Raw genomic sequence first — 27,715 nt, 5'->3', positions numbered from 1 at the left:
TAGGTAAAATAGTGGTATTGTGGTTATATGGTAGAATGTCTTTGTTTTTCAGAGATGCCAAAAGCAGTGTCATGATGTATGCCACTTGCTTGAAATGGTTCAGCCAAAAAGTAAAAATATATATGCATATATATATATGTGTGTATGTGTGTCTGTATTTGAAACAAATAAAGCAAAAATATTAGCAATGATTGAATCTAAGTGGTGAGTATATGGGTGTTCATTGTACTATTTTTTCAACTTTTCTGAATTTTTCAAAAACTTTTATTAATAAAAAACTGGAAGATACAGCTTAGGCAAGATTTATAAAATCCATTTAAATAGCACCAATCTTCAATTTTGTTTATCCACTTAAAGGTCAACCCTAAGGATCTGGATTCCAAGTATGCATATATCCAGGTGACTCATGTGGTCCCCTTCTTTGATGAAAAAGAATTGCAGGAAAGGAAAACAGAGTTTGAGAGATCCCACAACATTCGCCGCTTCATGTTTGAGATGCCCTTTACTCAGACCGGGAAGCGGCAGGGCGGGGTGGAGGAGCAGTGCAAGCGGCGCACCATCTTGACAGGTATGGCACCAGCAGCCTGCTCATCAAGAGCGTGGCTGTTCCTTTGTCTTTAATTTTAGTTTCCTATCACATCTGGACAGCAGCCGCACAAGACACTGAAGTCAAAAAGCTCTCTGTAAGGGATTAACAAGGTTTCAGATTTGGAAGGAGCCCATCATAGTTTCCTGTGGCTGCTGCCACAAAATACTGTAAACTGGGTGGCTTAAGACCACAGAAATTTATTCTCTCACATTCTGGAGGCCAGAGGTCTGAAATTAAGGTGTCCACAGGGCCCCACTCCTTCTAGGGTTCCAGAGGAGTAGTCTTTCTTGCCAAGAGCTTCCAGAAGCTCTTGGCATTCCTCGTGAGTGACAGCATTACTCCAAACTCTGCCTCTGCCTCTGCCTCTGCCTCTGCCTCCACTTGGCCTTCTCCCATCTGTGCCTGTCCTCTCCTCTTCTCTTCTCTTCTAAGGACACTTGTCATTGGAATTAGGACCCACCCTAATCCAGGAAGATCTCGTCCCAAGATCCTTAAGTACATCTGCAAAGACCCTTTTTCCAAAGGTGTTCACATACATATCTTTTGGACATATCTTTTGGGGAACTTCTGTTCAACCCAGTTCAGGGCCTTAGAGCTTATTTAGCTTCCCCCATGTACTCCTTTCAGTTTAACATTTATCAGATTCTTATGGTTTAATACTCACGGTATTTTTATATTTATCTTTTTATATTTTTTCTTCCACTAGACCTTAAGGTCATATCCTATGTAAGGTCATTCACATAGAATCTGATGAAAACCCTTGACTTTTATCTCCCCAGCATGCTTTTGCGCACAATTTCAGATGATTTACACAGTCCTTCTAAAATGCATGTGGACCCCTCTATAGGTCCCTGGCCCCCAGGTCAAGAACCTGATCCTGGTTGTACCTCCAGGGAAGAGACCCATCTCACTTATCTCTCATACATAGGTTTCCACATACACCTGCCTGGTAATTTTAGTCTGAATGAATAGATGGGAAGGGTTGGATTCTATTCCCTCATTCCTGATGGTAGTTGACTGACTTTAGCTTGAATGCTTTCCATGCCAGGGAGCTCACTGAATTCAGGAGTCCCCTGTCCAGTTGTTTCAGAGTTTTAGTTGATCCCTCTGGCACTGTATAGCCATGGGTATCCAATTCTCAGAAATGTATTTTTCATTATTTTCCAGTTCCTGACGGAACTGGCATCCAGTTGCTAACAAGTATAGAGTTTCCTAGGGGTGATTTTTTACCTTCTTTGGGGGAGTCTAAACTGTTGTCAAGGTTAGCAATGTAGCAGGGATAAGCTAAAATAAAATACATCCTTGAACTTAAAAAATGGTGAGGAAGCCTGTTCAGAATGTCAAGTGTGTCAGTATCCCCTGTTTAGGCATATTTTTCAGACTAACCTTGGTAAGTTGAACCAAGAAAGTGCCCATTGCTTCTCTAGAAGTTGGTGTTCAGGAGTTTTCCATCTGATCGGTAAAATATGCCCATTAAAATAAGTGAAAGGCCTTAGTGCTAAAATGCAGGATTTCAGGTGAGGTTCACCTCTCACCATTGAATTGTGCACTGTAAATGAGTGAGTTATTGGATGTGAATTAAATCAATAAAGCTCTTACAAAAAAAGAATATGGATTATTATAAAACAGCACAGAACATCATATCAAGGGGAATATTTTACCCTCCTTAAAAGGGGCTGAGTTAAAATTTTTAAAAATCTACATTCTGAAAGAAAAAGTCCCTAATCTCCTTTTAGAATAATCAGATGACAGACATAAAGCACAAATAATACTGTTCTCACTAACTTTAGCCCGTCCCCCATAAGTAAATGAATTATTTTTTCCAGTGCACACCTCAGGAGCAAATTATTCTTACTAAGCAGGTTAACTACATTTCTAGATGGAATCATTTTATGGGAATCCCGCTTGCAATGCTTATCTCTATAGCTACAATAATTTTACTTTTGATTCCTTAAATCAGTTTTTATCAAGGGATTGTCCCAGGATCAGCAGTATCAACATCATCTGGGAGCTTGTTAGAAATCTAAGTTCTTGGGCCCTACCCTAGAACAACTAAATCAGAAACTCTATGGTTGGGGTGTGGCTGTTTGTTTAATGAGCCTTCCATGTGTGTCTGATGCACACTCAAGTTTGTGAACTGCTACTTTAAGTAAACCTAGTTCACTGATGAAGCAAGGCCAGGATTTTTAATTATTATTTTGTGAAAGTAGCATACTGATTTATAGACAATCACCATAGGATGTTTTCCCTAGGCACATTTCCTTCAAGGTTATAATTTGTCATTTTTGTTACAGAAATATTTTATATGATAAAGTATGTGAACAAGGCTCTCTCTCTGCCAGAACAGAATGGAACAAAGAGGAAGAGTCCACTACAGAAAAAGGCAGAGTAGATATACATGCTATTGGTGTACAACGACACCACCCAGCTGTTAGGCTGAAAAGGTGCAGTGTGGGGCAGCAAAGAGACTGGGCTTAGGAATCCCTCAGGCTTGGGTTCAAATCCTCACTGTGTGATGTTGGGCAGGTTGCTGAACCTCTCTGTGCCTTAGTTTCCTCATATGAAAAAATGAGTTATAAAATCCATCTCGTTATGTTATATAATTTTGTAAATTGTAACCAGGATGAGGAAGAATGTACTTCATTTTGCTGGCTCTCATCCACCAAAAGCTCCTTGCCTTTTAGAGTCAATGATGAGCAAAGGGGTTTATGGTAGAACAAAACACAAAAAAGATGCAGGTTTTTGCCCTGAAAGGTTTCCAAGTATTGAAGGGATAGTTACTAGAAAGTATAAAGATTTAGAGAAAGGGACATAAAAATGCTACTATAAATAAAACTTATAAACTCTATATCAACCTTAGTGATACATAGACTAGGACTTTCTAAAGACTTTGAACTTTCCCCTAAGTTCTTCCATTACATTGCGTTGCTTCAAACCTGACCTTTGGCCTTCCAGGTTGTAGGGAAGCCCCAGCCTTCCCTGGCTGCTGAACCCAGCAGAGGGTCACATTCCTAGATTGTTCACAACCAGTTAGTTAACTGCAGTTGTATGAGTATTTGAGAAACCTAATGATCACCTTGCAATCTATTTTTTTTGGCCTGGGCAGGTTCCAGTTATCAAACCCGGGTCTCCAGCATGGCAGGAGAGAACTCTGCCACTGAGCCACTGTTGCACCCCCCCAGTTTACAGTCTCTTTAAGTATAAATTTCTGAGCCTATTCCCAAGATGATCCCTCTTTTCCTTCTTTCATAGAACTTCTGCCATGGAGTTTCTTCCCAGGCACTATTCCAGGGTCTTCTAAATCTCACCCAAACTCCCAGCGCTTACCAGGAATGAAGGATGGAAATACTCTCCTACCCGACACCATCTATTGATTCTAGCCAGACCATGTAATCACCCACACTTATTAGCCATGTATTCCTAATCCTGCTGATCACTAATGTGGGCCATTTATTAACACAATGGCTTGCTCAGTCGGTCCCGTAATGTTCCACTTTCCAGGGTCAGTTTGCTCTTTCATTGAGTCATTTCAGCAGTAATACACTCCTTAGTTCAACAAAATGTATTGAGCACAGGCAGCTGGGCATTCTAACAAAACAAAGATCTCTGCCTTTGGGCAGCTTAGATTCTAGCAAGGGGAGACCGAGGATAAATATAATGAGTAAATACTCCTTATTCTGGAAAGTGATAAACATTAGGGAATGTGGGGTTGAGTGGGAGAGTTTCAGTTTAAATGGAGTAAGTGGAGTAGGCCCCGGGTTGAGGAGGTGACCTGTTGAGTTGAGGTTTGTGGGATGTGAGGGAGTAAGCCATGCAAATATGTGGAGGAAGAAGCATTGGTACAGAGGCTGACAGCAGGATAGTGGGGGCCTGGCATATTCTGGGAGCAGTGAGAGGCCCGGGTGACTGGAGCAGGGTGAGAAGAGGGAGCGGAGCAGAGAAGAGGCCAGAAAGGAAGCTGGGAGGGGTCAGTTGGGAAGTCCCTGATCCCATGGGATCTTGGAGGCTCTTGCATGGACCCTGTGTTTTCTCTGAGGATTAATATTGTATCTTCTTGCACCTTAATCTTGTCTGCTCCTAAAGTCTCCTATTATCACCTGAAGAAAAAAGATATCTTTGTCAGTCCTCAGACAATGCATATACGACATTACCCATGGAGATTGTTTTTCTCCCTGAAATAACAATACTATCACAATATAGTCAGAGATACTCCAGTGATACTAATTACATGTATTTTCAATATAATTTTTTTATTAGAGATGTTGTAGGTTTATAGAAAAATCATTCAGAAAATATTGGGTTCCCATAATTTCCTACCCCAATTGTTAACCCCTTTCATTACTATGGGACCTTTGTTATAATTGATGAAAGAATATTATAAATGTACTAACTGTGGTCTGTAGTTTAACATTACATTTCATTGTATCATACACTCTTATGTTTTGTTTTTTTTTAATTTTATTCTAGTAACATATACTATCTATAATTCCCCTTTTAGACTCATTTACATATATAATCATATTAATAACATTGATAGTGTGCTACCATCACCACCATCTGTTACCAAAATTTTTTCCTTTGCTATAATTAGAAATTCTGTACCAGTGCAGCTCCCATACCCTACCCCTATCCTAGCCCCGAGTAACTTGTCCTCTAGTTTCTGACTCTATAGATTTGCTTATTCATGGAGTCAGAATACTCTAATGATACTAATTTCATGTGTTTTGATTTGTCTGTCAGCATCACAAAACACTTACTGGTACTTCTTCCTCACAAACAGCAATGTGGTAGAACTTTATAAAGCACATCAGTCTGTCCAAATTCAGTTAGACCTCTAGTCAGATTATGGTTTCCATGGCTGGTAAGCAGCAGTGTCTAGTCTTTCACACTATAAAAGGAGCTTTCAGTTCAAAGAAGATTTATTGATCCCAGTTCCACTACTTAAAAACTATCCAGAAGAAGTACAGAAGAATAATAGCACAACAACCCTTGAACATAAATTGATAAAACATTTAGAGAATAGAACAGGGCTCTGAGTGTGTGACAAGTGAGGTTGTATTAGATTGGACATCTTTTCATCTTTATCCAGACCTTGGTTTGGCCTCTCTGAACTGTTTTATAGCTGACTCTGTTTTCTCTTTTATGATAAGAGTAAACTTTTCCCAGACACTTACAAAATAGTAATGAGTCCAAACACAACCAATCCCATCTTATTTTTGCTTATTAAAAATAAAATAAGCTTTTAAACATAAATCTATGTCTACTAGTAAATATATATTGAATGAGACTCTTATAGATATTTAGATACCCATATAAAGCAGTGAGATAGAAATGTGAAATAGACCCAAATTAAAACATGCTGTTTTTCAATTTTTTTTAAAAATTAGCTCTTTGGTGTCGATATGTTTAGATGAATGAAGACTCTATTGATGGGCTTTTTCTGTTTAAAAAAATATTTTTTCATTTATAGCTATGAATGTTTCAAAATCATTAGTACACCTCTAATAGTTTGCTGATTTCTGGTTCATGAACCGCTTTGCTTGGAAATGTTTTCCCATTTATTATTTTTCACTGGTTTCACAGATTCACACAAACTTTATTATGCCATTCAAAGCTCTGGTTATAACCATGAATTTCCTTGAGGATATCTTTACAGGCTAATTTCTAGATTTAATCTGTTATGTAATAGCACAAAACTGTTTATTTTTTTTATGTTTTCAAAGCCCTTTTTTAACTACCAGCTCATTTTAAACCTACTAGTTCTGAACACAGCTTCAGGGGAGGTTAGAGCGTATATAGATGAGAAAGTTGAGCAGGAAATGATAAAGTGATTTACTCAAAGACACTCTTCACAAAAGGATAACAAAGACCTGTCATTAAACATAGTTACATGATTATAAAGATAACAATATTCAGATTCCACAAACTTACTAGTGTGACTTTGGCAAGCTTCAGGTACTTTATCCATAAAATGAGAATGATAATTACTTCTACCTCAATAATAGTAGCTTCTTAACAGGTTTCTTGAGGGGATTAAAGAAATAATACATAAAGGGAACACAACCTAGCCCATAGTAAGCATTCCTTTATGTCAATTAGCCGCAGTTCTAATGTTTTTATTTTTTTAACTTTTTTTTATTGTGTAGTATAACATATATACAAAGCAAAGAAATAGAAAAGCAATAGTTTTCAAAGCACTCTTCAAAAAGTGGTTATAGGACAGATCCAAGAGTTTGTCATGAGCTATCATACGATCCTCTCATATTTTACCTTCTACCTGCTCCAGAATATAGGAGGCTAGAGCTTAGATATTTTTTTATTAACACAGTTGACTTTTTTCCTTCTTTTTTTGTGAAGAATAACACATATACCAAAAAGCTATAAATTTCAAAGCACAGCACCACAGTTAGTTGTAGAACATTTTTCAGACTTTGACGTGGGTTACAATTTCACAATTTTAGAGTTTTACTTCTATCTGCCCTAAAATATTGGAGACTAAAAGAGATCAATTTAATGCTTCAGCATTCATATTCATTTGTTAAATCCTATCTTGTATGTATGACTCCACCATCACCTTTGATCTTTCCATACAGCTCATTAGGGTTGTTTTGGGCTATGGCATTTCTAAATTTTTTATATTGGAAGGGTCTGTCACTAATATGGGGTAAGGAGATGAAGCTATCTGATGTTCTGGAGAAGCTGGGCTAGGTTTCAGGATTTAGCTGGACCAGGCACCCATCTGGAGATTGTAGGTTACTAGAAAGTTACTCTCGTACATGGAACTCTTATGGAATCTTATAAATTGCCCTAGGTATTCTTAAAGATTGGCTGGGTAGTCCTGGTTGAGGATTGGCGGGTTATGATAGTTTTAGCAAGGTCCTCCTGAAGTTTGCATAAGAGCAACCTCCAGAGTAACCTCTCAACTCTATTTGAACTCTCTTGCCGCTGATCATTTATTAATTATACTTCTTTTCCCCCTTTTGGTCAGGATGTAATTGTTGATTCCATGGTGCCAGGGCTAGATTCATCCCTGGGAGTCATCTTCCATGTCTCTAGGGAGACTTTCACCCTGGATGTCATGTTCCATGTAGGCGGAAGGGCAATGATTTCCCTTGCAGAGTTGGACTTAGAGAGACTGAGGCCACATCTGAGCAAGAACAGAGGTCCTCCAGAAGCAACTCTTAGGCGTGCCTTTAGGTAGTCTAAGCTTCTCTGCCACCTATATAAGCTTCACAAGAGTAAAACTCAAGATCGGTGGCATGGCCTATTGATTTGGGTGTCCCTAAAGTTTGACAAGGTATCAGGGGATTCCCTGATGGTAAGGTTTAATAGTTCCATATTCTTTCTCCCCTCCCTCAGGGGACTTTGCCAATACTTTTTGATTATCTGCTTAGTATTCTCTAGGATATTTCCAGGCATTACAATAATCTATGCAATGTTAAAGGATATCTTTCTTATTTTGTGCTCCCTTTGTTTGAATTGTTCAAGTGAGTTATACAGATACATTGAGTTATATTATGCACTACAGAAAATTTCAGTTCCAGATCAAATAAACCTTTCTTCCGTTGGTCTCAAAGAGTACATGTGGTTCTAAAATATAGACAGTGTCTTCCTTACCCCTATGTTCTAAATTACTTTAACCCCAACCTGTTCAGCTTCATTCTTATCTCTAAATATCAGGTTATATATATAAAACAGCCTCTCAAAATCCAGAAATATTAATCACCACTCCAGACTTAATGTGTCTGCTCTAAAAGCTTACAATCTAGGCCCCTGTTTTCTTATAAGCATATCCTAAGGTCACCATACCATTCCTATTCTTTTGTTTCTGGTTTATTTTGTCTCACCAAATATCCCACATGCTCATTCACATCATTGCATGCCTTACAACCGTGTTCCTTTTTTGTAGCAGCACAAACTTAGTTCATAAGTATATACCATCGCTTGCCAATCTACTTCTCTGTCAGTGCATCCTTCAGCCACCTGCATTCATTGGGCATCATGTAGAAGGCCCAAAGTCCACAGTCTATCAACATTCTCATTTTTCGATAATCTCATTGTTCCCAAGAAAAAGAAAACAAATAAATGCACCCTCGCCCAATAGGAAATCTAAACCTCTCCTTAACTCTTGTCCCTCACCTCATTATTTACCTCTGCTGTTGCTGTGGTAGTGCTGATGGTTTCCTTTTGAACATAGCTCATAGCATGCAATAGCAGCTTTACCCCTGTACTCTGGACTTGAACACTCTTAATACAAGAATCATATCTTTGAAGTAATTCTTACAAGAACTAATTCATATTTCTAGTGTGAATCAGTGGAACACGTAGGTCTATATAACTACCCTTTCAATCTTGTTCATCTTCATTATGATAATATTATTTATACACCCACTAAAGAATCACCTTCTCTCCTATCTATTCCCTTACATTGGAGTAAGACCTCAATAGCTAAAGGTTCACCCATCTCTAGTTTCTATGTATCTCTAAGTCCCCTATGTTCTGTATGATAAGCCTCTGATTATACCTTTATGTTGGTCATAAAAGTGGAATTATATAGTATCTATCCTTTTGTGTCTGGCTAATTTCATTCAGCATGATGATCTCAGAGTTCATCCATCTCATCATGTGCTTCAGGACGTCATTTTGTCTTACTGCCACATAATATTCCATCGTATATGGTACATTTTGTTGATCCACTTGTCTTTTGATGGGTGCTTGGTTTGTTTCCATCTTTTGGCAATTGTGAATAATGCTGCTATGAACATTGGTGTGCAAATGTCTGTTTCTGTCATTGCTTTCAGCTCTTCTGGGTATATACAAGGTAGTGTTATTGCTGGGTCATAGGGCAACTTGATATTTACTTTCCTAATGAACCGCCAAACAATCTTCCATAGTGGCTGCACCATTATACATTCCCACCAGCAGTGCATAAGTGTCCCATTTTCTCCATATTCTCTCCAACATTTATAGTCTCCTATTTGTTTAATAGCAGCCATTCTTATAGGTATGAGGTAGCATCTCATTGTGGTCTTGATCTGCATTTCCCTTAGCCAATAAAAATGAGCCTCTCTTCATGTGTTTTTGAACCCTCTGTATTTACTCTTCAGAAAAATGTCTATTCATATCTTTCACCCATTTTATATTTGGGTTGTTTGTTCTTTTGTTGTTGAATTGTACGGTTTCTTTGTATATACTGGAAATCAAACCTTTGTCCGATATGTGATTTCCAAATATTTTCTCCCATTGAGTTGACTGCCTCTTCACCTTTTTGACAAAGTCTTTTGAGGTGCAGAAGCAGTTGATTTTGAGGAGTTCCCATTTATCTATTTTTTCTTTTGTTCCTTGTGCTTTGGGTGTAAGGTTTAGGAAGCTACCTCCTATTACTAGGTCTTGAAGATGTTTCCCTACATGTTATTCTAGAAGCTTTATGGTGTTAATTCTTATATTTAGGTGTTTGATCCACTTTGAGTTAATTTTTATGTAGGGTGTAAGATAGGGGTCCTCTTTCATTCTTGTCTATTGATGTCCAGTTCTTCCATGCCCATTTATTGAGTAGACTATTTTATTCCAGTTCAGAGGATTTGGGGGCCTTGTCAGTAGACCATAAATTTGATGGTCTTTTTCTGCACTCTTGATTCGATTCCATTGGTCAATGCTTCTGTCTTTGTGCTAGTACCATGCTGTTTTGACCACTGTCCCTTTATAATAGGTTTTAATGTCAGGGAGTGTTACTCCTCCCACTTTGTTCTTCTATTTTAGGATGCTTTTAGCTATTCAGGGTATCTTTCCATTCCAAATGAATTTTGTAGTTAGCTTTTCCAAATCTTCAGAGTAGGTTGTTGGAATTTTGATTGGTACTGTGTTGAATCTGTAGATCAATTTGGGGAGAATTGACATCTTAACTATATTTAGCCTTCCTGTCCATGAGCAGGGAATGTCTTTCCACCTATTTAGATCTCCTTTGATTTCTTTTAGCAATATTATGTCGTTTTCTGTGTACATGTCCTATATATCCCTAGTTAAGTTCATTCCTAAGTATTTGATTCTTTTAGTTGCTATTTTGAATGTAATTTTTTTCCTTAACTGATTCCTCAGCTAGGTCATTGCTTGTGTATAGAAATGTAACTGATTTTTGCACGTTAATTTTATATCTCACCTCCTTGCTGAATTTGTCTATTAGCTCGAGTATCTTTGCTGTAGACTTCCCAGGATCTTCTAAGTATAATATCATATCATCTGCAAATAATGAGGGTTTTACTTCTTCCTTTCCAATTTGGATGCCTTTTATTTCTTTGTCCTGCCTGATTGCTCTAGCTAGAACTTCTAGCACAGTGTTGAATAATAGTGCTGACAGTGGGCATCCTTGTCTTGTACCTGATCTTAGGGGGAAAGCTTTTAGTCTCTCTCCATTGAGTATGATGCTGGCTATCAGTTTTTCACATATTTCCATTATCATATTGAGGTAGTTACCTTTGATTTCTACCTTTTGAAGTGTTTTTATCAGAAAAGGATGCTGAATTTTGTCAAATGCTTTTTCAGCATCAATCAAGGTGACCTTGTGATTTTTCCCTTTTGATTTGTTAATGTGCTGTACTACATTAATTGGTTTTCTTGTGTTGATCCATCCTTGCATTCTTGGTATAAACCCCACTTGGTCATGGTGCATAATTCTTTTAATGTGCTGTTGGATTCTATTTGCTAATATTTTATTGAGAATTTTTACATTTATATTCATTAGGGGAATTGGCCTAATCAATTTTTTGGAAAAGTTTGAGCAGGGTGGTATTAGTTCTTTATGGAATTTTGCTAAAATTCCCCTGTGAAGCCATCTGGCCCTGGGCTTTTCTTCGTAGGAAGATTTTGGATGACTGATTGAATCTCTTTGTTTGTGATTGGTTTGTTGAGATCTTCTGTTTCTTCCTGAGTCAGTGAAGCTTGTTTGTGTGTCTGCAGGAGTTTGTCCATTTCATCTAAGTTGTCTGATTTGTTGGCATATAGTTGTTCATGGTATCCTCTTATGATTTCTTTTATTTCTTCAGGGTCTTTGGTAACACACCTCTTCTCATTTCTGATTTTGTTTATTTGCCCCTCCTCTCTCTTTTTTTCTTTGTCAGTCTTGCTAGTGGCCCATCAATTTTATTGATTTTCTCAAAGAACTAACTTTTGGTTTATTGATATTTTCTGTTGTTCTTTTGTTCTCCCATTAATTTATCTCTGCTTTAATCTTTGTTATTTCTCTTCTCCAGTTTGCTTTGGGGTTAGTGTGCTATACTTTCTCAAGTTCCTTATTTGCTGTTAAATCCTTGATTTTGCTATTTCTTGTTTTTTTGTTTTTTTTTTTGTCATTCATAGCAGCTTTATTCATAATAACCCCAAACTAAAAACAGTTCAGTTTCTATAGGGGATGAATGGGCAAGGATATTGTAGTATATTCACTCAAATTATTTATTGAACAATAAAATAATTAACTATTGACCCATGTTGCAACATGCATGAAACTCACAGACATGATGGAGGGCAAAATAATCCAGGCTAAAAATAAATAAATATGAATTCTGTTATGTAATTCAATTTATGTTAAATTCAAAACCAGGCAAGATTTTGATAAGGTGATTGAAATCAGAACAGTGGCTATTTTTCACAGGTGATGACATCAGTGAGGAATGTGCATGAGGAAATTTCTGGGATTGATAACGTATTCTGTATTTTGATTGGGATGGGGAACACATATATTCATTTTTCAAATTTTATTATAAATTCTGTGAACATAACAATATATAAAATATTCCTCAGAAAAGATAAGTTTATAATAAAAAGGAAAATAAATGAATGCATGATAACAAACAAAATATTGAGCAAAGCCAAAAGCTGGGTTTTTGGAAATGAAACCAAGAGAAAAGGCTCATATCATCATCAAGAGAGAAGACACTGCTACAATTACTAAAATACAATATTAGGGAAAATGACTCAACAGTCTCAAAATGTTTTTGCCAATGAAGTTGACATTTTCAAAAAAATCCAATTTGTTAGAAAAATAGTAGAAATAATTAAGAAATACACATTAGGCAACAAAGTAGTCCCATCACTCCAAAATTTAATCCCCTGTAGTCAAACCATCCTCCCATCCATGACCTCTGGCCATCCCTTGTTCATTCATGATCAGAAACCATCTCTTGTTCATTCATATCGTGTTTCATTTCCTGGAATGTCATGTTAATGGAGCCTGGCTACTTTCACTTCAAACAATTCATTTCATATTCATCTATGTTCTTAATGATGTTTTTGAACAAAACATATATTTTAATTTGTTCCTTTTATTGCTGACTAGTATTCCATTATAGGAATGCATCACAGTTTGTCTAGCAGTTGAAGATCATGTGGATTATCTCTGTATTTTGTAAATTATGAATAGAGATACTATAAATATTCAAATGGATGATTTTTTTTTAAATTTTGTAACAAATAAACATTTTTTGCTTTAGTCTCACACAGAAGGTGACATTTTTTTTTTTTTTTTTTTTTTTTAAAGGAAAGACAGAGAGAAGGAAGGAAGGACAGAAGGAAGGAAGGAAGGAAGAAAGGGAAACATCTTTAAACATTTTCTTGTTTTATTGTATTCTGTTTCTCCGTTTTTGTTACATGGGCTGGGGCCGGGAATCGAACCGAGGTCCTCCGGCATAGCAGGCAAGCACTTTGCCCGCTGAGCCACCGCGGCCCAGAAGGTGACATTTTTAAATGTTAATTACCATCTGTTTTCAGCACCCTGCAATAATGACATTCCTTTGTTCTTCCTCATGCAAAAACATTTTTAAAATTTGTGCATTGTACATTTCACTATTATTATACACTCTAGGCATTCCTAGATTATACCGTCTCAATCTTTAACATCTATCTTTCTTTCTGATTTCATTTATGTCCCCAGCCCTCCTCCTCTATCATTCTCACATGCAGCTTCATTCAGTGTTTTAACATAATTGTATTACAGTTAGGTAGTATTGTGCTGTCCATTTCTGAGCTTTTGCTATTTCTTGTTTTTAATGTAGGCATTTAGGGCAATAAATTTCAGTCTCAGCACAGCCTTTGCCACATTCCATAAGTTCTGATAAGTTGTATTCTCATTTTCATTCATCTCCAAATATCTAATGATATCTCCAGCAATTTCTTCTTTGACCCACTAGTCGTTTAAGAGTGTGTATTTAATCTCCATATATTTGTGAATGTTCTCATTTTTTAGTGGTTATTGAGATCCATCTTCATCCAACTGTGATCAGAGAAAGTTCTTTGAATAATTCAGTATTTTTATAAAGACCTGTTTTGTGCCTCAGCGTATGATCTATCCTGGGTAATGTTCTATGAACACTGGTGTTCTAGTTTGCTAGCTGCCAGAATGCGATATACCAGAAACGGAATGGCTTTTAAAAAGGGGGATTTAATAAGTTGCTAGTTTACAGTTCTAAGGCCAAGAAAATGTCCCAATTACAAGTCTATAGAAATGTCCAATCAAAGCATCCAGGGAAAGATACCTTGATTCAAGAAGGCCAGTCAAGTTCAGGGTTTCTCTCTTAAGAGGAAGGGCACATGGTGAGCACAGTTAGAGTTACTCTCTCATCTGGAAAGGCACATGGTGAACACGGTGAGGATCCCTTTCTCATCTGGAAGGACACATGGCGAACATGGTGTCATCAGCTACCGTCTTCTCCCCTGGCTTCTGGTTTCATGAAGCTCTCTGGGAGGCATTTTTCTTCTTCATCTCGAAAAATTGCCAGGTCGTGGACTCTCTGCTTCGTGGTACTGCAACATTCTCTGCTGTCTCCGAATCTCCCATTCTCCAAAATGTTTCCTCTTTTATAGGACTCCAGTAAACCAATCAAGACTCACCCAAATGGGTAGAGACATGTCGTCACCTAATCCAGTTTAATAACCACTCTTGACTAAATCATATCATCCAGGAAGATGATCTGATTACAGTTTCAAACATACAGTATTGAATAGGGGTTATTCTACCTTTATGAAATGGAATTTTGATTAAAACATGGCTTTTCTAGGGGGCATACATCCTTTCAAACCAGCACAACTAGAGAAGAATGTGTAACCTTGTACTTTGGGGTGAAATGACCTATATATGTCTATTAAGTCTAATTCATTTATCAAGTTATTTAACTTCTCTAGTTCCATGTTGATCTTCTGTCTGGTTGTTCTGTCTACAGAGGAGAGTGGTATATGGAAGTCTCCTACTACTATTGTTGAAATATTTATCGCTCCCTTTAGTTTTGCCAGTTTCTGTCTCATGTACTTTGGAGCCCCTTGATTGGGAGCATAAACATTTGTGATTCTTATATCTTCTTGGCAAATTGACTCTTTAATTAGTATATAGTGTTCTTCTTTGTCTCTTATGATGTCTTTACATTTAAAGTCTATTTTGTCCGATACTAGTATAGCTACTCCTGCTTTCTTTTGATTACGACTTGCATGGAAAATTTTTTTCCATCTTTTCACTTTCAATCTATTTGTATCCTTGTGTCTAAGATGAGTCTCTTGTAAGCAGCATATAGCTGGATTATGTTTCTTAATCCATTCTGCCAATCTTTATCTTTTATTTGTAAGTTTAGTCCATTAACATTCAGTTATTACTGAAAATACATTTCTTGATTCCACCATCTTATTTTTTTAATTTTATTTGTCAGATCTATGTATTCTTTTCCCTCTTTCTCTTTGTATTCTTTAAATTACCCTCAGTGACACTCCTCAATTCCTTGTCCTCCTCCAGGCCTCCCTCTCCTGTCTTTTTTTTCAGCCAGCAGAACTCCTTTTAGTATTTCTTGTAGGGCCAGTCTCTTGTTGACAAATTCTTTCAGGACTTCTTTGTCTGTGAAGACTTTAATATCTCCCTTAATCCTGAAGGACAACTTGGCTGGGTAGATAATACTTGTCTGGAAGTCTTTCTTGTTCAGGATCTTGAATATACCATACCACTGCCTTCTCACTTCCAGGGTGCTAGTTGAGTAGTCTGAACTCAGTCTTATTTGACTTCCCTTATATGTTTAGTAGACTCTTTTTCTCTTGCTGCTTTCAGGATTTTCTGCTTCTCTTCAACATTTGACAGACTGATTAATATGTGCCTTGAGGAAGGCCTATTTGGATTTATTCTGTTTGGAGTTCTTTGGGCTTCTTTGGACTTGTATATTTATGTCCTTTATGAAGATTGGGAAGTTTTCCCCCATTATATCCTCAACTACTCTTCCTAGCCCTTTATTCCTCTCTTCTCCTTCTGGGACACCAATGATTCCTGTATTTGTGCACTTTGTTTTGTCTATCATTTCCTGAGTTCTCATTCAATTTTTCATCTTTTTTGCCATTTGCTGTTTTGAGTCTTCAAAGTCAATTATCCTGTCCTCTATATCACTTATTCTTTCTTCTGTCTCTTCAAATCTGGTGTTGTGTGCCTTTAGTATGGTTTTTACTTGGTCAACAGAGTCTTGAATCATTGTGATATCTGCTGTTTTTCTATTTATTCTTTCAAATCCCTTTTTATGCTCTTCTACTGTCTTCTTGATGTCCTTTATGTCATTTGCTATCCCACTTATTTTATTAAGTAGAGTTGTATGAACATCTTTGATTAGTTATTTCAGCATCTGTGTCTCCTCTGGTGTTTTAATTTGGTCGTTAGGCAGGTCTATATCTGTCTGCACTGTAATATGCTTAGTGATCTTCTACTGTCTTCGTCACATGTAAATATCTTGAATGATTTGCTTTGGGACTTGATTTCTTTCAGTAGTCTAAGGCCTTGTGTTTGTGGGATGGTTGTACTGCAGGGAGCACGGCACAAGGGGAGCCCTCAGTACAGTGATTTGTTTCAGGGCAGGTATGGGGTGTTATGCTGATGCTTGTGAACATGGGCACCCAGCGGCCAGGGAGGATGTAGCTGTGTGGGTACACTGGTCTGGGGGATGTAAACTTGGTGTGCGCTGGTCTGAGACATGGGGCCCTTTGTGCTAATGCATAGAGCTGTGGCAGCAGGTCAGTATTATGCCTTTGTGAATTGGGGGCAGATGTGACCCGGCTGTGCAGGTCGGCACTTCTCAGAGCTGGGAAGTATGGCTGAGGGCTGCTCTAGGACTGCTGTAAAGTCAGTTCCCAGAGCTGAATGACATTTTGGGGGCCCGTGTGCATGCGCGGGCCTAGGAGTGCTGTAAACGAATGTGCTGAGGTCAGAGGAGCAGAGTGAGGCTATGCGATGCCATGGGTGGGCGAGGCAGGAGACAGAGAGGTAGCCTAAATATGGAGGTTAGTGCCCGCAGCCTTTATGCGCTGGCAACAGCCTGCAGGGAACAAGGAGAAGGAAGTAGTGCTCAGGAGGGGTTCAGGAGAGGTGGGTTGGGCTCCACTTGGAGTGGGGGTGTGGGGGAGATATGTGCACTTGGGGCTGGTGGGGTGGGGTTGCCTGGAGCATGGGGAATGGGAGCATATGACAGCATTCAGGTGTGTGGGGTATGGGGTGACTTGCCAGTCACGGGGCTGGCCGTGCTGGTGAGTGGTGGTAGCACACCCAAGGAACACAGCCTGGCTTACTTCCTAGTCCCGGGCTCCTGTCCGAGCACTTCCGTGGTCTCCACACCTCCATGCCAGGCTCCAGCTTTCTGCCTCTCAGTTCCTCGGCCTCTGCAACCCGGGCTGCACATGTGGTGCTCTCCCAGGTCAGACGCACTCCCGAATCGCCACCTCAGTCGCCCTCCTGTCCCTTCTCTAACTTTTCCATGGAGCAGGGCTAAGCTCGAGCTATTCTGTTCAGCTTTCTTCCTGGAAGTGTGTTTTAATTTGTAAAACTAATTATAAAGGCCATGCAGGCTCTGGAATAATTCTGGGGTTTCTTCCTCTGCAGCAATACACTGCTTCCCTTATGTGAAGAAGCGGATTCCTGTCATGTACCAGCATCACACCGATCTTAACCCCATTGAAGTGGCCATTGACGAAATGAGTAAGAAGGTGGCTGAACTCCGGCAGCTGTGCTCTTCAGCTGAGGTGGACATGATCAAACTGCAGCTCAAACTCCAGGGCAGCGTGAGCGTTCAGGTGAGCACCTGGCACCAGGGCAAAAGGCAGACCTTAGAGCATCGGAGGAAAAAGCTCTCTGCTAGCGAGGGCTAGTTTAGACCCCAGTGGCAATCCTTAGCTCGCCTTCCCAGCATCCATGCAGTATCTCCATCATAGAGGGAGGTAGCCTTAAGGCCCCCTACCCAACCCACCTACAAGAGCTGTCATGTTTACTAAGCTGTCCTGCTGGAAAAGAATAAGAGACAGCTCTCAAATACCTGGGCCTCTGTGCTAACCTGATTTTGCAATAATTTAGGGAATTCTAGGTACCTAATTAGACTTTGCTAAATATAAGGTATAGATTGACAATAAATTTTCTTAAAGAATTTTTGTTTTCTGTTTTTTATAAAAATTTTTATATAAGGTACCTTAAGTTTCATTCTCTGAAGAGTATTTTTTTGTTTTTATTTTTTAATTTTTATTAGAGAAGTTGTGGGTTTACAGAACAATCATGCATAAAATATAGGATTCCCATATACCACCCCATCATCAACACTTGCATTGGTGTGGAAATATTTTTATTTTTTTGTAATTCTACTATTTTTTTAAATAGTTACATTTGTTGTAATTGATGAAAGATTATTACAGTAGTACTATTAACTGTTGTCATTAGTTTACATAGGGATATTTTTCCATATTGTTGACCTGTTACTACTATTATTTTTTTCATGTATGTCTTTAATTTGTTACTTGTCTACCCATACACTGGATAAAGGGAGTCACAAGGTTTTTACAATCACACAGTCACACAGTAAAAGCTGTATAGTTATACAGTCATTATCAAAGGTTGAAGCTACTGGATTGTAGTTCAACAATTTCAGGTATTTCCTTCTGGCTATTCTAATACACTAGAAACTAAAAAGAAATAGATAATGAGTCACTAGTCATAATCATTTGTTAAATCCTAACTTCTCATTTATACCTCCTCCCTCTCATCTGACCATTCTCTCAATCTTCTGGGATATCTGGATGTAATGATTGGGTTCAGGTGTTAACTTGACCAGGTGATGGTGCCCAGTTGTCTGGTCAGGCAAGCACTGGCCTAATCAGTTACTCCAAGGATATTTTGCAGATTACTAGACACTGGCTCAGAAGTGACAATAATTCTAGAAGACCCAAAATGTCATTTTGGTCCACACACAGAGTTAGGGCTTATGGAGGTCAGGTGATCGATGGAGTTTTAGCTCAGGTCTGTCTCACGCCAGGTCTCATAGGTCCCTGGACCCATTCAGTGGTTATCTTCCCAGTTCTGGAATGCATAATTGGAATCGACATACTCAGCATCTGATAGAACCTCCACACCTATTTCCTGATTCGTGGAATGAGGGCTATTATGGTGGGAAAGGCCACTAAAACTGCCCCTACCCAGCAAAATAATAAATTAGAAGCAATTCTGGATTCCGGGAGGAATTGCAGAGATTAGTACCACTCTTAAGGACTTGAAGGAGGCAGAGGTGGTAATTCCCACCACATCCCCACTCAACTGTCCTATTTGGCCTGTGCGGAAAACACATAAGTTTTGGAGGATGACAGTGGATTATCATAAACTTAACCATGTGATGACTCCAATTACAGTTGTTATTCCAGATGTGGTATCATTGGTTAGTTGTTATTCCAGATGTGGTATCATTGGTTAAGCAAATCAGCACATCCCCTGGAACCTGGTATGAAGTTACTGATCTAGCAAATGCTTTTTTCTCAATAGCTGTTAATAAGGACCACCAGAAACAGTTTGGATTCAGCTCGCAAAGCCAGCAGTATACCTTCACTGTCTTATCTCAGGTGTATATCAATGCTTTAGCCATATGTCATAATCTTGCTACAGGGACCTTGATCATTTTTTCCTTCCACAAGACCATCACGCTGTTCCATTATATTGATGATATCATGTTGATTGGACTTAGTGAGCAAGAAGGTCCAATAAGCAACTACTCTAGACTTAGTGGTAAGGCATTTGCATGTCAGGAAAAGAGAGATAAACCCAACAAAAATATAGGAGCCTCACCTCAGTGAAATTTCTAGGTGTCCAATGGTGTGGGGCATGTCTAAGATATCCCTTCTAAGGTGAAGGATAAACTGTTGCATCTGGCCCCTCCAATGACGAAAAAAGAGGCACAATGCCTTAGATGGCCTCTGGATTTTGGAGACAATATATTCCTCATTCGGGTGTGCTACTCTGGCCCATGTCCCAGGTGACCAGAAAAGCTGCTAATTTTGAGTAGGGACCAGAACAAGAAGAGGCTCTGTGACAGGTCTAGTAATATACTATAATATTAGTATATTAGTATACTAATACTAATACATAGTATTAGTATGTAATAGTATTTACATAGTATTATGTAAAGTATACATAAAGAGTATTCTTTATGGTCTTCAGGAATAGTATTGGTCGGGACTTGACATAGTATGGCAGTTTGCCATACTATCTGGCTGAAGCTTGCAAGAGTATCCTCCAGAATGACCTCTTGACCCAATTTGAAATCTCTTAGTCACTGAAACTTAATTTTGTTTCATTTCTTTTCCCCCTTTTGGTCAAGAAGGCATCCATAGTCCTACAGTGCCAGGGCCAGGTTCATCCTTGGGAGTCATGTTCCATGTTGCCAAGAAGAATTATCCCCTCCACCCCCACCAGAAGTCATATCCCAGATAGGGAGAATTTATTTGCAGAGTTTGGCTTAGAGAGGCCACATCTGAGCAATAAAAGAAGTTCTCTGGGGGTTACTCTTAGGCATAATTATTAGTAGGCTTGGCTTCACCATTGCAGAAACAAGTTCATAAGGGCAAGCCTCAAGATCGAGGGCATGGCTTATCTTAGTGGTATTTTTTGATTGACAAAAATTCATCATTTTGAGGTAGCCTAGTTGATCAATTTTTTTATTATGGGTATGTGCTGGTTTGAAAGGATGTATTCCCCTAGAAAAGCCATGTTTTAATCAAAATCCCATTTCGTAAAGGCAGAATAATCCCTATTCAATACTGTATGTTTGAAACTGTAATCAGATTATCTCCCTGGAAGTGTGATTTAATCAAGAGTGATTGTTAAGCTGGATTAGGTGATGACATGTCTCCACCCATTTGGGTGGGTCTTGATAAGTTTCTGGAGTCCTATAAAAAAGGAAACATTTTGGAGAATGAAAGCAATTCAGAGAGAGCAGAGCAGAATGACATAGCCACAAGAAGCAGAGTCTGCCAGCCAGCGACCTTTGGAGATGAAGAAGGAAAATGTCTCCCGAGGAACTTCATGAAACAAGAAGCCAGAAGAAGCAACAGATGACGCTGTGCTCACCATGTGCCTTTCCAGATGAGAGAGAAACTCTGACTGTGTTCACCATGTGCCCTTCCACTTAAGAGAGAGACCCTGAACTTCATTGGCCTTCTTGAACCAATATATCTTTCCCTGGATGCCTTTGATGGGACATTTCTATAGACTTGCTTTAACTGGGACATTTTCTCAGCCTTAGAACTGTAAACTAGCAATTTATTGAATTCCCCTTTTTAAAAGCCATTCTGTTTCTGGTATATTGCATTCTAGCAGCTAGCAAACGAGAATAGGGTAGCACTCTTTATGTCCTTTTAAGAAATCTCTGCCTACTCCAAGATCTCAAAGATATTCTCCTATGTTTTCTTCATTTAGAATTGACTTTTATATCTGAGACAATCCATATGGAATTGACTTCTGTATATGGAGTTAGGTAGGACTGTCAAGATATGTTTTCCATATGGCTATCCAGTTGATGTTCACTATTTATTTGAAACATCATCCTTGGTCTAGGTACCTATTACACAAATATGTTCAGTTTGTGAAATATGTTATACCTCAATAACAGGGTTTTTTTAATGCAATTTTATTGAGACATATAATATATTCACATACCATATAATCATCCAAATTGTACAATCAGTAGTTCACAGTATCATCATATAGCTGTGTATTTGTCATCACAATCAGTTTATGAACATTTTCATTACTCCAAAAACTAAAAATAAGAATAAAAGTAAAAAGAACACCCAAAACATCCCAGGCCCCCCTCCCTACCCCCCTATTATTTATTTATTTATTGTCTTTGTTTTTTCCTCCTCTATCCATTAGATATTAGATAAAGAGAGTATCAGTCACAGATTTTTCTCAATCACACAGTCATACCTTAAAAGTTCTGTGGTTATTCAGTCATCTCAAAGAATCAAGCCAACTGGATTACAGTAAACAGTTTCAGATATTTCCTCCTAGCTAATCCAATATCCCCAAAACTGAAAAGGGATATCTGTATACTGAATAACAACTTCCAGAATGACCTTTCAACTCTATCCGAAATGTATCGGCCACTGAAACTTTATTTCGTTTCATTTCTCTTCACCCTTTTGGAAAAGAAGATTCTTTCAATCCCATGACGCAAAGCTCATCCCATGGGAGTCATGTCCCACGTAGGGGGAAAGGCAGTGAGTTCACCTATGGAGTTGGCTTAGAGAGAGAGGCCACATTTGAGCAACAAAAGAGGTTCTCTGGGGGTGACTCTTAGGCATAATCATAAATAGGTTTGACTTCTGCTTTGCCTAAGGGTAAGCCCCAAGATCGAGGGTCTGGCCCATCATATTGGCAGTCCCCAATGCTTGTGAGAATATCAGGTCTTCCCCAGGTAGGGAAGTTTAATATTTCTACCTTTTTCTCCAGTCCTTCAAGGGGACTTTGCAAATACTTTTTAATCTGTTCAGATTACTCTGGGATAATTTTTTTTTAAGGTATACTTACATGGTTTCCTAAGTAATTGAAAAATGTTAAATTACCTCCCTCCAGTGATGGCAAGGCTTCTTACTATTTTTAAATATATGTAAATAATTCTAGCACATGTTTTATGTAAAAGTATACTTCCCTATATCCCATTCTTTTCATTTTCTGAACTCTCCAAAATGGTGTGTTTGTAAAAGTTTACACATAGATTGTAATATATAATTTGGTTTGGTTTGGTTGGTTCATTTTTTGAAATCAGTTTTTGTCAACTTTTCATAAGCTCCACACCACAGAATCATCAGTTGTTGCCTAACATTTTTCTAAATGTCATTGATCACAAAGTATTTGCTGATGTTTTCAACCTCTTCCCTTAAGGACTGAAAGATTTATCAACCAAAATAAGTTAGTAAGTGACTATGATAAACATTTTAGCAATGTAACTGATTACATAATGGGATCAGAGGCTACAGTTGTTTCCATCTTAAACCAAAACCATTCAATAATTGTGGCTCGGAACATCAGTCTCTGAAAGACTAGTAAAAGTGGGGCAGACCAGGTCTGTTGAGCTTTCTTATAGGGCAGCAAGTACCCTGCCATTTGACAGCAACTTTAAAGTTTTATTAAGTAATCATCTTCAAAAGCAAAGAATCCATGATAAAATGATGAGATTAAGTTTAGCAACAAAGAGGGAGGACAGGGAACTAACTTTTTAATCATTTTATTTGCATATTTCTGTCATTGTTTCACCTAGAGGCTCCTCAGGGTTTCTGCTTTATAGAACAGAGCCATCAGGTGACTTCTTGGCACTAACTAAAAGAACTTGTTGTGTTAGAATGAAGTCTCTTTGCAATTTCTTAAAATTCTATTTTATTATTTCAGATAATGATTTGGATGGTCTTCAGTTTCCTGGCATGGTCCCCCGCATACATCTAGTTTGATGTCAAGTCCACCCTTACATTTCCAGTCATCACAAGAGGTCACCTAGTTGTTCCTGATTTGAGGCTCCACCTCTGGCCCCTGTGGCTAGTACGCTCTGCCTCCCCACCTCCTGATGTGACTTCTCCCAGCTCATTTCCCTGGCCATTTACATCCTGCACATCATGGATCAGAACCACAGCCCATCCCCCTTTGCCAGTAGCAACTAACAAGCCAGATGACTGTCCCTACTTTCTTTCCTTCTAAACCCACCATAACTTCCAGTAAAAATTGTGCTATCAACTCATGATCAGGCCCTTTCCTAAGCTGTTTCAGGTGCTGGACCATTCTCCTTTCAACCCAATGTGAGCCACCTTCCTTCTCACCACATTCCCACATTTCCTGGCTTACCCAACTTCAGAGAACTCTTCTTAGATAATTGTGAGATATAGGGTCCTTATTCACTCCCCGTGTGCCAAGTGCCTCTACTCTTTGGCTTCCTAATATACCTTGGATGATTCTTTCCTTCGCAGACAGCAAATCGGTTTGTCCATGACTGTAATGTCAATGGAATGAAGTGAATTATTGTTTTTCAAAAACTGCCATATATACTTAAAAAAAATTTTTTTTCATTGACTTCATCAGATTGTTTGTCTTCATTCAGTGTAGTGTATCATACATACATTTCAGTATCCTAAAAGCCTTGGTAGTAAGAATCCTTCACATGCAGTTGAAAACTGGGATCAGGTGTTTTCCTCATTAGGTGTTTGAGCCTCAAACTTAAGTTCTTCAAGCCTTGTTCTCTTCTTACATGAAACAAACCACTGTTATAAGAGCCCTGTCTATATCAGAGGGTGGCTAAGATGATAAAATTTAAATGACATATGAGAATATAAGTTTATTCACTTCTTTGCTTTGAGGTTATAAATACCTCAGTGGTGCGGGGTCATGATTAACTCATTCACTCAAACAGGCTTTATTTTAGCACATGCCTACTGAACCTGATTATACAATCATGGTAATTTTTTCATAACCTAGTTTTAAATCTTTATTCTTTATCTAGGTTAATGCTGGTCCACTAGCATATGCCCGTGCTTTCTTAGATGACACAAACACAAAGAGATATCCTGACAATAAAGTGAAATTGCTTAAAGAAGTTTTCAGGTAAAGCACACTGAAAATGTCTTTTTCTCAAGTATTGATAAGTACTGTGATCATTCAAGAAAGAGATACGACCAGTTGAACCTTTTCTTTGTCCTCTATATGTCTTTATGTCCTCTCTTGTACCATTTCAGGCAATTTGTGGAAGCTTGTGGTCAAGCCTTAGCAGTAAACGAACGTCTGATTAAAGAAGACCAGTTAGAGTATCAGGAAGAAATGAAGGCCAACTACAGGGAAATGGCAAAAGAGCTTTCTGAAATTATGCATGAGCAGGTAAGTGCTAAACTGTCTCTGGTAACTTGGATTTCTTATTTAGGGACTGTGCATTAGTTGGGGTCAGAAGTACACCCGATGATAACCTAACTCCCAGAACTTTGATATCTAAAGAATGATATTGCATACCACACCCCTCTACTCTCTAACCCCAGGTTCTTTGGGGAACAGCAAACCGATTGCCCAGCTGTTAGGATCTCTAGCAAGTACAAGAAAGTAGCTCCTACCTCCTCATCTTTGTTGTAGATGTGGCCATGTGTCATAAACTTTTTCTCTTCCCACCCTGAAATAAAAAAAAGAAAACAAACAAACAAACAAAAAACCCTCACACAAAAAGCATTACGCATTTGGTTATTACAACTTTCTTCATTCCCCGATCCTTTATATACAATTCTTTATTAAGAGTTTTTGGCTGACCTGGGTGTCCCAGTTGATTATTCATTATTACTTCTTCTTTATGCCTTGTCATTCATTATGTCGTTGCTCTTGTCTCTTTCATCTATTATTATTTTTGGTAAGATTATGAATGTCAGCTTAGTAGTCATCAGAGGGGTGGCTACAAAGTGAATGTCAAAGGACAGTATCCACATTTTTGCTTTTTGAGGTCCATTCTCCATAAGCTACAACCTGCCTTCTTCCAAATCACTATACCAGTCTTTATAACTAATGTTAGCACTTTGATGGCACATACCTTCTTTGCCTCCTCCTTCCATTATTGTCTTTCATTCTTGTAAAATGAAAAGCAGAACCATTTGTATTAGTTACCATATCACATATTCATTTCATTAGGAAATTTTCATTGTTGGAAACTAACTTAAATATTTGAGATTTAACTCCGTTGCTTTTTTTCTCCTCCATGCTAACACATTCAGATGGGATGGTAATGTCATTTTTTATTTTATTTTTCTGAACCTTGATATATTGCCTTAGGTAACGTTATTACTAAGATTGAGTGACTGCAGACATTGACATAGTGACAATGCAAGTGCAAAGGAAGCAGCCTTCTTCTGGGCATTTAGAAAAGTAGAAAACATTTTGAAATGATTAAAGAAATGAATGTAATTTAGTGTAAAAGACTCCAGATCTGGTCGGTCTAAAATACTTTCCACTTGTTAACTAGTGAAGTAAACAAAATATGTTGTTCTTGACTTTATCCTAATAATTCTGATCTGAAATAGTCACTTCCCAGGTAACTATAACAATCTGTCTCTACGAACTGTTAAATTCAACCTGTCCAAAAGTACCTTTGTTCACACTAATGACACAGTATGATAGGAAGTTGTATATGTTATGAAAAATGTACCATTTTGAGAAATGTTTGTTTGGTAATGTTATTCTTCTGTGTCTCGAGATTTGCCCACTGGAGGAGAAGACAAGCGTCTTACCGAATTCCCTTCATATCTTCAATGCCATCAGTGGAACGCCAACAAGCACAATGGTTCACGGCATGACCAGCTCTTCTTCAGTTGTGTGATTGCTCCTCACAAACTCTGTGTGTAGACTTTGTCATTTGCAAACTCAGGATGATTTCTAAAGCTGATCACTGGTTCAAGTAAGACATGGGGAAGACTGAGCACAAAGAGAAGCCAAGGAAAATGGGTGGGAAAGGAAATAAAGAACTATGTTGTTTCATAGCAGATTTTCTATAGAAGTTAATAAGAGGGTGCACATATTTTTTTAAATCTCACTGGCAATATTCAGAGTTTTCATTGTATCTTAACAGAGGAGTCTTAAGCTGTAGCTAAATTTTATTTCCTTACAGAGTAGTAGTAAAATAAATAGCCTAAAGAAAACAAGTGTTATGGAATGTACATAGCAGAAACAGTAGCACTGAAATTGGAGTTGGGTTAGCCTTTTTGCCTCTAGGCTAAGCTGGGAAAGCTTGAAAATATTTTTTCCCTATGGCACATTCAGGTTGAATACAAGAACTATTTTTGTGACTAGTTTTTGATGACCGAAGGGAATCAACCATTGTAATTTTTATACCAGTTAACAAGAAGATATAGTGCTTTTATACTCATTTAATTGCATTTAAAATATATGAAAATTTAAGAAACTATGTGAACTTAAAACTAGTCAAGCAGTTTAGAACCAAAGGCCTGTATTAATAAACACAACTATGCTGAAAACTAAAAAATAGAACAGTATGTTGTTATGTACATATTGTTTGTTAATACAGTCTTGACGTTCTGTATATATATGTATCGCATTTCTATACATTTTTAATACATCAGCTTCTGCATTGTTTGTGATGAATTTGTGCTGTTCTTAGTATATGCAATACATTTGACTTTACTGTTTTATTCTTGTAAATAAATAAGTGCAATATGTAGATGTATACAGTCTTTGCTATGTGAGGTTTATAAACTGTTTTAAAATTGTCATCCTTTTGCCAAAGTGATAGAGTGTGTAATTGGTGAATCATAAATCCTATGGTGAATGGTGGTATAATTTAAAGCTTTCACCATGTTATATTTTCTTTTAAGATATTAATTTAGTAATTTTATATTTGGGAAAATAAAGGTTTTTAATTTTATTTAACTGGAATTACTGCCCTGCTGTAATTAAACATTCTGTACCACCTCTGTATTAAAAGTAACATGCTGATTTTTTGTTAGTGAATTCTGGGTATTTATTGTTTGACACCCCTAAAAGAGGCAGGACATTGAAGTGCTTGGGGATGAACATGGTATCTGGAATTTTCCTTAAAATACTCAACCAAAAACAAGGAGGGGAGCTCCCCACTACATGGGACATGACATCTAGGGGTGAAAGTCTCCCTGGTGACATGGGAGATGAATTCAGACCTGGCACCATGGAATCAACAATTACATCCTGACCAAAAGGGGAAAAAGAAGTATAATAAAGTATCAGTGCCAGAGAGAGTTCAGAGTCAAAAGGCTACTCTGGAGGTTGCTTTTATGCAAGCTTCAGGTAGACCTTGCTACCTATCATAAGCT

General features: G+C 38.1%; 1 protein-coding gene across 6 annotated transcripts in view; it reads left to right on the top strand.

Moving 5' to 3' along the window:
• DOCK9 (dedicator of cytokinesis 9) overlaps positions 1-27,377 on the top strand; it is a 341,474-nt gene extending 314,097 nt beyond the window's left edge. For 5 of the 6 annotated variants that reach the window (XM_077158579.1, XM_077158575.1, XM_077158574.1 and 2 more), the window contains 5 exons: positions 358-568; positions 17,469-17,659; positions 24,385-24,485; positions 24,617-24,755; positions 26,107-27,377. In XM_077158579.1, the coding sequence (XP_077014694.1) occupies positions 358-568; positions 17,469-17,659; positions 24,385-24,485; positions 24,617-24,755; positions 26,107-26,229 (765 nt within the window). In that variant the 3' untranslated portion in view covers positions 26,230-27,377. The remainder of the gene's footprint in view (positions 1-357; positions 569-17,468; positions 17,660-24,384; positions 24,486-24,616; positions 24,756-26,106) is intronic. The other variant, XM_077158580.1, reaches the window with a different exon arrangement.
• Positions 27,378-27,715: the final 338 nt, after the last annotated feature.

The sequence above is a fragment of the Tamandua tetradactyla genome, chromosome 4 (genome assembly GCF_023851605.1).
Source record: "Tamandua tetradactyla isolate mTamTet1 chromosome 4, mTamTet1.pri, whole genome shotgun sequence".
NCBI classification, from domain to species: Eukaryota; Metazoa; Chordata; class Mammalia; order Pilosa; family Myrmecophagidae; genus Tamandua; species Tamandua tetradactyla.
This window is presented reverse-complemented; position numbering and strand designations above follow the sequence as displayed.